General features: G+C 47.7%; 1 protein-coding gene across 1 annotated transcript in view; it reads left to right on the top strand.

Moving 5' to 3' along the window:
• The window catches only part of Ror2 (receptor tyrosine kinase like orphan receptor 2), a 186036-nt gene that overhangs the window by 145470 nt on the left and 26925 nt on the right, over positions 1-13641 (top strand). Inside the window, exon 2 of the mRNA XM_036187837.1 lies at positions 1720-1797. Coding sequence (XP_036043730.1) covers positions 1720-1797 — 78 coding nt within the window. The remainder of the gene's footprint in view (positions 1-1719; positions 1798-13641) is intronic.

Here is a 13641-nt window from a genome sequence, read left to right as displayed (position 1 = left end):
CAAACCAGAAATCACCCAACACCAAACTATAATCTTTTACATTGTGATAGTACTTCTTGTTGCTGTGATCAAACACCATGACCAGATGCATCTTACGGAAGAAAGAGTTGATTTTTGGCTCACGGGTCCAGGAGAGTCCATAATGGCCACAGGTGGCTAGAGCAGGAAGCCAAGCACTCACATCTTTAACCACAAGCAGGAAGCATATAAAACAAACAGAGTGGAACAGGGCTATAGACTGTTTTCTTCAGCAAGGCTGCCTCATAAAGTTTCCATGACTTTCCTATGCAGCACCACTTGGTGGAGACCAGGAGTTCATCTATTGGGTCTGTGGGGACATTTCTCATTCAGAGCATTGCAGAGAGACTTGAATTGCAGTCAGTATACATAAAGCAAAAGGGACCAATTTTACCATTCTTACTGTGCTACAGTAGTGTTGGCTATATTCAGTATCATGTAGACACACCACCATTTCTCTCCAGATAATTTTCTACTTCCGAAACTGAAATTATGTCTCTACTAAATACTGGATCCCCATATCTGTAACTTCAGAACTTGGCATCCACCATTCTTCCTTGCTTCCATAACTGTAGCAACCCTGGGGGCCTCAGATGAGTGTAATCACACTGGATTCCTCCTTTTATGCCTGGCCTGTCCGACTTACAACAGTGTCCTCAAAGGTCACCATACAACACCATGGTGTCACAGCCCCCTCCTCCCTGCCCCCTTTAGACGGGTGTGTTGGCTGATCTCTTGTACAATCTTTAATGCTTTAAATTCAGGACTGAATAGAAAGTGCAAGTCACCCTAAACCTCACCATTTCTTACCTCAGCCATTAGGGCTCTGTTGAGTCCTGGATCCTGGGTAAAGAAAGGCTGGAAGTAAACATGATGGATTGGGAGGGCAGTTGGGAATTGGGGGGCTATGTGAGAGCTTCTTGGTTTGGTAGTGTACCTGCTCCTACCCCTGACTGAGTAGCACTGAGCCCCTTCCTGTCTGTGCTTGGAGATAAGGGTTCAGTCCAGACAAACCAAATCTACACTTGTCCTCAGTGTTCAGACACATTGGGTGGCGGTTCCAACAAGCATGTTCTGTGCTTTCTGGGGTACATGGCTGTCCTCTCAGAGGTGACATTCTACTGCCCTTATAAAGAAGAACACATTTCTGTCATTTACAGCTTTAAGTCCATCACACTAGGTCTGGGGATGTGGAAGGGATGAGTTGCTTAAGAAAGTTTTAATTCTCAGAGCCTGGTGTGGTGACACACACCTGCCACCCTAGCACCTGGAAGGTAGAGGCAGGAGAATCAAGAATTGAAGGCTCTCTTTGGCTATATAGTGAGTTTGAGGCCGAGGATGGTGAAAAGAAGGGAAGCCTCTGGATTTTTCTCTTAATTACCTGGACTCTCCATGCAGATCGCTCAGAACTCTTCATTTGGATAACCGGTTCCTGCCCTTCTTTGTTCACTCATTTCCTCTTCTCCCTGGTGACAAAGAGGGCTTCTCTCCAAGTCCTATTGTTCTGTGGCTGTTCTTGGGGTTAAACTAAAAACCACTTTTATAATGGCATGAAGTCTGATTTTATGAGAGCCAAAAGCAATTGCTATGGCATCTTCTTCCCCTGCCTTTGCTGATGCTGGGCAGACCCACTCACATTGTCTGTCCTGGTGAAAAGCTGTGTCTCACGTGTGTGTCTATGTGTGTGTGCTCTTCTCCCAGGTGAGGTGGAGGATTCAGATGCGATTGACACCTTGGGACAACTTGATGGACCGGACAGCCCACTTCCCACTCTGAAAGGTAAGACAGAAGGGCAGCTGCCTTGTGGTTACAGAATATTACGGGGTGGTTGTTCTGCCCTTGTCACTGGGGGCTGGACCTGCCTGATTAATCAGTTGATAGGGTCCCCTGGTCTGCGGCTGCTCCATTGCTGGGCAGATGAGACCTCTACCTGAAGTCTTATTTATTTATTTATTTATTTAGCCAAAGAAAGGCTTTGGGGGATGATGAGGCTGGTTGGAAGCCAGCAGATGAAGCTGCTGGAAATGCAGCTGGCTGGGGAGGAAGGGGCCTTAGGGTGCTCAGAGGTTCTGAGCTGAGACTTGCAGGCCAGCCTCCCATCTTGGCCATTTGTTAAGTACTTGTAGACAACCATCTCTCCTCCACATTTATTTTTCTCAATGAAATAGCCATGCCATGGTATCTCAGAGGGTGACACTTTTCTGTACTGCCATCCGAAAGGGAATTTTGTCTTCCCCTGTGACGCTTGTCCTTCCTGGAAGTTTGCTGTAGGCACCATGTCACCTCTCATACCTCATAGGCATTATGGGTGCGTCTTATTGACAGAACAAGGGAGGTCAACATGGTCTACTTTCTTGAAGAAGCAACAGCTTTTCTTTTCTTAAATAGTCCATCATCTCCAATTTGTGCTGTCCATATGCTTCTGGATATGAGCCAACCACTGGAACATGGTTGACCAAATAGGAGTCACATCCTTAAAGAAGACTGACTCTCCTCTCCCAGAAGCCAGCAACTGTCTCATAGCTCCTCAGGAACAGAGGCCCACTCCATGCTAGAATGTTGACCAGCTTTATCTTGTGCAGGCAACCACAGCTGCTCATGACTTCAGCTAGAGGAGTGTTGTATTGATCAGGGTTCTCCAGGGAGAAACAAAACTATATATATCTATATATAACAGTTATGGTCTGACTATTCTAATAATAAGCAAGAATTTTCCATGTCCTTTATATAGGCTGCCACGAGAAAGTATGGCCCAGAATAAAGGTGGCTCTCCCCACCTCAAAAGATCCAGCTTTAGATGGGTCTTCCTACTTCAAATGATTCAGTTCACGAATTGTCCTCCAGGTGGACTCATCTACTTGGGTTTCAGCTCATTTTAGATGCAGTCAAGTTGGCAACCAAGCACAGCCATCACAGGGGTGATGCAGATGCTTCATCTGTGGCCCCGTCACTTATTCTCTGCACTTTGACGAGCCATGCATCTCTGTGTTAGCCACCACCCGCTGAACAGAGGACTTTTTTGGGGGGTGGGGGTAGAGTCGGAGAGCTTCACTAATCAGGGAGTAGAGAGGTAGGAATTTAGAGGGCAATTTGATACTATGTCCATTTAGCAAATTCTAGTAGGTTCACCCCTGAGGCCCATGAGCTCCATACCCATGGGTTCTGGGCCAGATTTGCAGTACGTTTGCATAGGATTCCACCTGTGAGCAGGTCTTAAATCCAAACAGAAAGCAGCTGGCTACACCCATAACGTCCATGCCAATATTGCCCCCATGGGCATCTATTGCCATGCTGGGTATTGTTGCAGTTTACAGGGGTCACAGCTGGGGAAGACTATTGAAGACTGACCCCCTTTCCCTCAGCCACCTGCACAACACCTTTCAGTACTTAAAGAGCTGGCCAGCAGGGAAGAAGCTTCCTGGACAGTGCCGACTCAATTTCTCCATGTTCTGTCTGTCTGTCTGTCTGTCTGTCTCTCTCTCTCTCTCTCTCTCTCTCTCTCTCTCTCTGTGGGGGGGGGTATCTTGAGCAGTAGGGTCTTACTTACTATCAAGTTCTGGTGGGCAACCAAGAGCAGTGGTGGTTGCCTGAATTGTTTGGGGACCTCCAGGATTTCTGACCAGCAACTTACAGGGAGATGTCCCTGGTACCAGCCTTTTTGTTTGACAACCTATGGCTTCTGGGGTGAGCATAAACCCCACGTAAGATGATTCCAATTAAGCTCTTCTATATGAAAAAAGTATGTTTTATATATGTTATAAAATAGTAGGTTTCCATATGGCTTTTCCTAACATCCTTAGAGTTAGTTGTCCCTTAGGGGTGGGGTAGGTTAGAAGATGGCCTTGGGGGAGTGATACCTATTTTAATTCATAGATTCTCACCATGTATTCATAGGTATCTCTGTCACTGTGGCTGCCATGCCAGCATCCCACAGACAGGGCAGGCATGATGCCAGGAATCCATTTGCTCGTAGTTCTGAAAGCCAAGAGGGGAAGGCTAGGTATGTAGGTTTGTGGTAAAGTGTGTGTCTAGACTGTTAGGCCTGAGTTTGATTACCAGCACTAATAAAAGAAGAAAAGAAGATTCTGTAGGGGAAATTAAAAGATTAAACATTTCAAGGAATGAGGCATGACATAAAATTTCTATTAAAACAAGAGTTGTTGTGGCTGCAGAGATGACTCAGTGGTTGAGAACACTGGCTGTTCTTACAGGGGACTCCAGTTCCAGGGGTCTGACACCCTCTTCTGGCCTCTTTGGGCACTTGTGGACAAAACATCCATGCACATAAAATTTGAAAGTAACCGTAAGAGAATTTTTGTGGGTGGAATATCATATGGCTGTCGTCTCAGACAGTTTGGAGGATGAGGCAGGAGGATTACTTGAGCCAGGGGTTCAAGGCAAGCCTGAGCAGCATGTTTCCAAACAAACTTAAACAAAACTTGCAGAGAGGGTATATTTCAGTGATAGAGTGTGTGCTTGGCACACGCAAAATCTCGTGTTTGGTCACTAGCACCAAGAAAAACATGGCAAACCGACCATGTGATTGGTCTTAGCCCCTCCTCATAGGCTTTCATCTCAGGACAGTGAAGCTCCTCATCCTCCACCCCCAGCACACAGCTCTGCAGGCTCTGAATACATCAGGGACTTTCCATGCTGATTTTCTCTCTTGCTGTACCCATGCACTTTTCTCAGCTTTGAAGATTCTGTGAGATAGGAACAGTATCTCCTTAGCCCGGTTCTTGTTTTCTGTGCTGAATCCAACCCAGCTCCAGATTGAGGTAACAAAGTTATTTCTCTCGAGAGCTGGTCCCAGACTCTGCAGTGACTCCTTTCTCCAAACTGTACTTCAGAATCACCCTGACTTCACCAGGAATGTCTCTCTCTCTCTCTCTCTCTCTCTCTCTCTCTCTCTCTCTCAGTGTGTGTGTGTGTGTGTGTGTGTGTGTGTGTGTTGCACACAGATGATGCGAAGGTTTACATGTGCTCAGAAATAAAGTAGAGACCTGTGCATGTGTAGTGTGTGCTCTACCACTGAAATGCATCTTCAGCCTTGTGTGGTCTCTGAAGAGAGTAGCATCTTAGTTACTGTAGCTTAAGCAGACCCCCACACCACCTGGCACATTGCTCTGATTCATCATCCATAACAGTTTGTCGAATTGGCCTCTCGTTCTTTATAAGGAAGGTGTCTTAGTTAGGTTTTATTTCTGTGAGGAGACACCATGACCACAGCAACACTTATAAAGGAAAGCACTTAATTGTAGGGGCTCATTTACAGTTCAGAGGTTCAGTCCATCATGGCAGGGAGCATGGCAACATGCAGGCATGCATGGTGCTGGAGGAATAGCCAAGTGTTCTACATCTTACAGGAAGTCAACTGACTGTCACACTGAGGGAAGCTTGAGAAAAGGAGCACAAAGCCCGTCCCCACCATGTCACACTTCAATAGAAGGTGTGGCCCAGATTAAAGATGTGCCCTGCAGCCTCAAGGTCTGGATTAAAGGCCTGTGTCATCCACACTTCCTCTAACAAGGCCACATCTCCTAATAATACCACTTTCTATGATCTTATGGGGGCCAGATACATTCAAACTATCACAGAAGGTTAATGTGCTCCATGACCCCAGCTATAGCCATTCCTTTGCGGGTGTGGAAAGAACACTACAGAGCAGAGAACACTGGGATGAGCAACAGAGAATAGATGTCACCAAGTGTGAGTGCAGCAGCAGTTTAGAGAGAGGGGACACCATGCCTCACAGAATGACTTGTAGAGACCCAAGGAAGACCTGGACTCTGCATTCCACTTGAAATTCTTGAGTCTTTAGGACTAAGTGTTTCATAACTGGGCAAAGAGGGGAAGTTTTATCAGCTTATGAGAGGTCTCGCTGTAAAGAAGCTTGAGGGTGAGCTGTGACCCTCATTTTTTTAAAGATTTACTTATTTATTATGTATACAGTGTTCTGTCTGCACATATCCCCGCAGGCCAGAAGAGGGCACCAGATCTCATTACAGATGGTTGTGAGCCACCATGTGGTTGCTGGGAATTGAACTCAGGACCTCTGGAAGAGCAAGCAGCGCTCCTAACCTCTGAGCCATCTCTCCAGCCCGCTGTGACCCTCATTTTAAGGAATGTAGTGCTTAGCATTTCTACTGGTATTCTTTTCCATCTGGTTCACATCCAGTAGCCAGGCAGAAGCTTGGACCCACCAGACAGAACATTTATTAACACAACATATCCCACAGCAACAGAAAGAAGCCTGGAGAGTGGGCAGGAAAGTTGGTACCATCTGCCCTCTGTCCGTCCCCTGCAAGCACAGAGGCTCGTGTGGAGAAAGAGTTCCACCATGAGAATAATCATTCACCATCACACTTCAGCAGTGACGCTGGCCCAGGGAAGAGGGTAAGGCCACTGTCTTGAGCTAGGGACCACTCCTTGACACCACACCCTCTTCTCTCATGAGGGAAGAGAATGGAACAGAAACCATGCAGATTGGTATTCAGAACTGGCTGATTACCCCTGCAAGGCCCACTCAGAGGAACAAAGAGACCAGGCATAATGGACACAAACTATGATGTTCAGTATTCTCTGCTCTTTTTCACTAAGTATGTTCTGGTAGTGTTTGAACTGCAGTTAGCCCTTAGCTTCGGTGAGGGTTGTAGTCACAGATCACTATTGGTTTTGAATGTGAAGTCTAGTCGAAATGGCTGCTCATACCTCAAACAGCTCCCTGTGAGCCCCAGTGGTGGCAATGCTAGCCTCAATGCCCACTGTGGTACTGTCAGCCACAAAGCCATGCAGGCACCGTCTGTGGCAGACTCCTGTATCAGTGCATCTTTAACATGTCCCCTCCGCCATTTTCAGCTTCGATATTATGGTTCAAACTGAGTGTATCCACAGCTGTTTCCACCCATCACAAATCTTTTAAGCATGAGCACCATGCTCATGTCATGTCCTCCTCCACTGAGCATGCTCACAAATGGACCCACCTATCTATGAATATGTCAAAGCTCCCTGGATAAAATCCCTGTGCCTTCTGTGTCCAAGGAAGACATTACATTCTGCATGGTTCCCATGCTCTCCTCACCTGCTACAGGTATTAAATCTTCTCCACTCTTGATGTCCCATCTCTGCTTCTTTCAGCTTCGTGCTGGCTGACATGAAACACTTTATTGTTCAGTTCTGTATTGTCACTGTGGCTGCACATAGCAGGCATCAGTAATTCTGTTCTGTATATTTGATCAGAAACTGTGATCTCAGATGTAGGGTCTTACCTGGCTGTGCTCCTTCAGGTCAAAGGATTGAAAGATGTTCCACCAATAGAATGAAATAAGTAAATAATCAAACCCCCAGTCCCCAAACAGGACACAAGCTCACTATGTTGAGGTCTAACAGAGACCAGTGTTTGATTCCAAGAGATCAGGAATATCCAAGGTTGAAATGCAACCACCAGCCATTGCCAGGGAGTAAGGACAAAACTCAGCCCCAGTCAGTGTCTTGCACTGGACAGGTAGGTGTCTGCCATTCCTTGTAAGTCTTGACAAGAAGTGGGCCGGTCCAGCTGGGCGTAACCCAGTGAGCGTGGAGCCTCACTTCCTGTCTCCAACAATTGCATTGGTACTTGGTCATTGCCACGGTCAAACACCTGACAAGACACAACCGGAACGGGCAAGGCTCTGTTTTGGCTCAGGCTGTGCGGAGCCTGGGAAAGCACAGTGGTGGGATTGGCATGTGAGGCAGCTGGGTGCATTGCTTTGGCAGTCTCCCTACCACCACAGTGTCTTCGGCTAGCCTCCACCTTCCAAGACTCTCACGGTTTCTCAAAACAGTGCCTCCAGTGGTTCCCCCACAAAAGAAAGCCCTTCCCGCATCAAGAAAAGCAACAGTCACAATAACAGTGATAGACGCGGAAGCTTTATGACTCTTGGCACTATGAACACTGGTTTTCTTCTGTATTCCTAATTACTTCTTTATTGAAAATTTCATACATGTACACAATGAAATATGATTATATACACAACCCTTTCTTCTCCAACTTCCCCCATGTCCCCTCCTAACATAATGTCATTAAAAAAACAAAACAAAACAAAACAAAAAACCTCTAAGTCAGTTAGTGCCAACCATATGAACATGGATGTGAGGCCATCACTAGAGCATGTAACTCCAACCAGTGGCCACATCTTCAAAACGGAATGATTCTCCCCCAGAAACTGTCAACTGCCAGGAGCTCCAGAGTCAAGGGTGGGGCCTGGGGGTCATCTGCCTCATCTGGCCTGGTGTTTCGCCTGGCTTGATCTAGAACAGGTCTTGAGCAGGTAAATAGAACCTTTATGGTCATGAGTGTGATGGCCACATTTTGTCCAGAAGACTGTATTTCATTGTACCCTCTCTGTAACCTCTGGTTGTGGCATCCATTCCGCGTCTTCAGTGATGATTTGGTAGGCAAGGATGTATATGTGCAGGGTAGATATTGCAGTCCTGTTAGTTCTAAGTGCTGTCTCTTATTCTAGTCATTTATGTACCTATACTGGTTTTTGTTTTTAAGTTTTGAAATCACATTTGTTTTCTTAGAGTGGGGGATTGTGTGTGGCATGCCACAGTTGTGGAAGTCAGGATAATTTGCAGGAATCTGTCCTTTCCTGCCGGCATAGTGTCCTTCTGATCAAACTCAGATGGTCAACACTGCACACACACACATGTGAACACACACACACACACACACACACACACACACACACACTTACATATGCAGAAACAAATGAAGGACTTGGTGTCCAGGACTTTGTGCCTGGGGGAGTGTCCTGAGCCCATCCTCTGAAGATGCTAATGGAAAATTGCAGTTGGTAGTTGGTGTAGGGTGAGGGTCTTAGAAAGACAAGGAAGACATAGGATGTTTTGTCTGGATCATATAATCCCAGTTATGTGAGACATGACCCTTGCATGCATAGATGTGTTCAGTGCTTCTGTTTGTTTGTGGTTTGTTTGTTTGCTTTGCCATTGCTTACAAAAGCCTCTGTTTAGCCTGGGAACTACGTTATGCTATAAACGTGCACCCCACAGCTCATGCGCCATTCATCAGTTCTTTGGGGTGTTTGTGGGAACATAGGGCTGGGATGGAGGGGTTGCCCTCCTGTTTCTGGCTCAGAGTCATTTGCTTCCATGCTGAGGCTAGGGGACTTCTGACTCAGTTTCTTCACCCTGTGGTTTTTAAGAACGGCAGATAAATTCTAAATAACAGGCAGGAAAGTCCTCTCTCCATCTACCCCCTGCTTGGTGGGCTGCCCCACTGCTATAACAGACTGGGCCAGGGATGTACCAAAATGTCTTTAGCAAGAGAACTTGAGACACTGGCTTGCCATGGAGACGATGCTCATTGCCATCTGTGGGCCGTGGCTTTCCTGGTTCTTGTAGGTCCTGCGGATCCACGTGCAATGCGTTGAGTCTGTTTCTGGGTGCTTCTGGACCTTGTAGGATTTGTGCACGTCTGTGAACACTATTGTTTGTTAGACTTTGCGTAGAGCATATGCCCCCAATTTCAATCAGGTGAAAAAGAAAATAGGATTCTGCCTATAAGCAGAGGCAGCCTGTGTGACCACTGAGAACATGGACTCCACATCCAGCTCTGTGATAGGATCTGGGAACCGCACCTATAGAACTACCCCTGACTGGTTGCTGAGACTTCCCAGGCTCCAGGTTCTTTCTGTGTGTGTTTGTGTGCTGTGTGTGGTTCACCTGTGTGTGCACTTTCGTGTGCAGTTGCTCATGGAGGCTAGAGGTCAACCTCAGCTTCTCTGTGGCTTTCCACCTTGATTTTTGAGAAGCAGTGTCCCATAGGTCCCGGAGGTAGCCTGTGTGGCTAGCTGGCTGGTCAGATAGTCCCAGAGCTTGTCTGTCGTCAGTTTTCCAGAGCAGGGATTACAGCTGTGTGCTGCTGTGTCTGGCTTTATGTGTGGGTTCTGGGACTAGAACTTGGGTGCCTGTGCTTTCCTAGTAGGTGCTTACCAACTGAGCGTCTTCCCAATACTCCCCAAGATTCAGGTTACTCTACAGAATTTGCACCCTGATTGTTAGTCTCTGACACTGTCATGGGCTTGCTGTCCCCTTAGAGTGTGACACTCCCGGAAGGCCAGGCCAAGTGTCCATGTCAGTGGTTAGGAGGTGCCTGTCCACCTGAATGAGTGTGTCTTGGGCCTTGGTGCTGCCCACCAGCAGGTGACTCTTAATGAGAAACATTGAGGAAAGTTCCTGTCTGGTGGACAGAACTGTCCCCAGAATAATGGGACTTCTGTTGGAGGGGGTGGGGGGTTACCACAGTCGCTGACTTTCCTGATGTTACCTCAGGAGACAGACCACAGTGCTGCTTCCTCCTCCACTGGGCTCCTCACCATGCTGCAAGAGGCTGTCCATGTCCATTTGTCCCTGTGCGTGTGCTCCCGTCCCTCTGTGAGGAGGTGGATGTCAACTGTGTTTGTAGTGCCGCCTCCCCTCCATATTCCTTCTTCCTCATCTTCAGATGGTCAGGCCCTGCCCTGAGGGACCAAAGATGGGAAGCGGAACAGAGGTCAAAGTCTTGTCACAAAGCCCCACACCTTGGGACACAGCTCCTCACGGCACAGCTGTGTCCTCTAACAGTTCTCAGGCCCCGGGGTGACTCTGTGCCTTGTCTCTCTGAGCTTTGGGAGTTGCAGGTGACCCTTGGTGTCCCTTGGCACGTCTCACCTTGGGGCAGCAGTGTTCTGACTCCTTTGCTCTGTGTTTGTGTCCAGCTTCACCCCTGCTTAGCAGGACCCTGGTCATGACTTTGGAGCCCACGCTGCCTGTCTTAAGTTGAGGGCATCCACAGTGACCCTAGGCCTGATAGGACTGCGCCCACCGTTACCTGGGTCAGAGCTCTATGTAAGATTTGGGGAGTAGGCTCAGGCTATAGTTTAGATGAAGAGTATTTCCCAGCATGCTCTGAGTCCTGAGTTCAACCTCCAGAATTTCATAGATTGGACAGGGAGGTCCATGCCTGCAATCCCAGCACTTGGGAGGTAGAGGCGGGAGGAGCAGAAATTCAAGGTCATTCTAACTACATAGATGATCACTATCAGCCTGAGACTCATCCCCACCCCACACTATATGAATGAATAAATAACAACAGTAAAACACTATTGAGGGATATAGATCACTCCCTAAAGGTTCAAATAGTCTTGTGTTTGCCTATGTCTCAGATCCCCGCCCCCCCGTGTGTGTGTGTGTGTGTGTGTGTGTGTGTGTGTGTGTGTTTACATGTTTACACATTCATGTGTGTGCAGGTGCACTTGTGGAGGTTATATATGAACATTTGTGCATGCGAAGCCCAGGGGAGTTATACATTCACATGTATGTGTATGCGTGTAGAGCCCAGAAGAAAACCTCAGTGTTTGTTCCTTGGACACCGCTTACCTTGTTTTTGGACAGTCTCTCTCTTCCACCTGGATCTCACCGGTCTGGCTGGCTGGCCAGCCCCTGGAGTCACCCAGTCTCCACCTCCCAGTGCTGGGATTATGAGCACGTGACACCACACCTGGTGTTTGGGGGCTTGGCTGGTGGAGCTCTGCCTCATGCTTTCCTCAAGCACTTCACTGACTGAGCTCTCTCTGGCTCCCACACCCTCCTTCTTGTCTTCTTACTTTCTCAGGTGTTTCCCCTTAGTGAGTCTGTGCTGACTGCTGGATGGTTCAGTCAGGGAAGCCTGAACCCAGGCCCCTGCCCTGGCCTCTGGCTGATTTATTGACCTGTAAATATTTTCCTCTGGGTCTGGCAGCTTTACACCCCTCCTGCTCGACCCTCTGGGTCTCCTTTTCACTTGCCCTCCAGGAAATTGTCTGTTTTGTTTCCCACCAATTGAAACCCCATGACCTTGTGACCCCAGGCACAGAAGGCTTTCTTTATTTCCTTTCTACGCCATGTTGTCCTGGTCAGGAAGCCAATCCCCAGGCTCCTAAGTCATCTGACAACATTGGTGACTCTCCCAGCAGTTGGTTGGGTTATAAAAATCATTAATCATTGATCTGTGTGCAATTGGGCAGAAGGGAGCGGCTGCCTGGTGATGGGATTCTCCTTTAGCCTCTGGGGTCTTTAATGCTTGGACTCAGCCCCTGCACAGAGCTGGCAGGCCAGTTAAGATTGCCTCGGTGCAGAAGGGGAGCTCATCTGGATGAATGGAAGTGGGGTTTCTATCCTTAACTGTGCACTGTGCCAGGCGGGCCCACTTCAGTGGGATTCTCAGTCAGTGCTCCTTGCTCATTATAACCTGATCAGCCTCTAGAGAGGTTTGGGGGATTTCTGTGAGCCGATGGAAAGCTTAGAAAATGATTTGTGCAAGCCTCATATTTTGCCTGTGAGAGAATTGAAGCTGAGAGGTTAGCTGGCTGGCTGCAAATTCAACCCCGAGGGGAAGGGATATCGTGCACAATCTCCGGGGAGCTTGCTCTCCAGCTTCACTCTGGCCTCAGGAGAATTGATGATGGGGGAGATGGGGGGGGGAAGCTAACTTGGCAGCTCTCTCGGGTCAGCGACACACGTGCTTGGTAAAATATTAGGAAACGATGTAAATGCTTTGGCAAATGTACAAGCAAGATGGAGTGATGCCCAGGAGCCAGAAAGAGAAAGGATTAAAAGCAAGCTGCCAGCTCTAAGCAGCTCTCACTTGCAGCCTTGGAGAACAACCTGACTTCCCTGAGCCCTTTAGTTTAAGTGACTTGTGACAGGAAATTAGATTCTGATGCTGCCACATGTTTGGGCACATGCTGAAGAATGGGGTAGCCCTGTGGCCGTGCTGCAGACTTTACCTGGATATGGTCTTCAGAAGAGAGCCACCTGTGAGACATGGGTGCTCTGGTCAAAGAGTGGTTAGGCGTGCCAAAGCCAAAGCGGTGGGGTGGAATTCCCCAGAAGGTAGATGTCATGGCGGAGAGTACACAGGATTAGAAGTTCCTGACTGAGAATAAGCGCAGTAATGTTTCAGGTCTGGATATCGTAAGTTTACTTTCAAGGAGAAGTGATGGGTCACGATAAAAGTCAAGTGAACTTTTAAAAATCTAGAGAACTTTCCACGTCAAGCCTGAGAAACCTTCTTGCAATGGGGACAGTCACATTGCTTCAGCTTCATAAGAGTGTGGAGTCTTAATATCAAGCCAGGAAATGAACCCACAGGGTCCACAGCACTGAGGCATTGTGTGCAAGCCTCTCACACAAAGCTAAGAGCTCCTATCCTGTGGCACTCCCAGCCAGGCAGCCGAGGAGAGCCCAGCTCAGGCTAAGGAACTCCCAAAAAGGTGCCCAAACGAATTTGAGCTGGTACCACCGGGGTACAGAGTCCCATGGCCAGGATGTTATGGGAAATCCAAAGCCAGAGAGTTAAAATAAAAAATGGCACAATCTTATTGAGGAACTTCATCCTTAAGCTATTTCCAAAGTAAAGCCACCCTACATTGAAAAATTACAAAGCACACTCAGAGGTACAAGGTGAGTGGCTGGCAGAACACAGTGCAACCAAGGGACTTTTTTTTTTAAAAGGAAAGAATGAACAACACACGGGTGAACAAGTCATGGATTCAAAAGGGAAGCATGCATACCTTCTAGAAGTGAGAAGTACACCTATGA

The sequence above is a fragment of the Onychomys torridus genome, chromosome 5, assembly GCF_903995425.1.
Source record: "Onychomys torridus chromosome 5, mOncTor1.1, whole genome shotgun sequence".
NCBI classification, from domain to species: domain Eukaryota; kingdom Metazoa; phylum Chordata; class Mammalia; order Rodentia; family Cricetidae; genus Onychomys; species Onychomys torridus.
The sequence above is the reverse complement of the archived record's forward strand: the minus strand, read 5'-3'. Positions and strand labels throughout refer to the sequence as shown.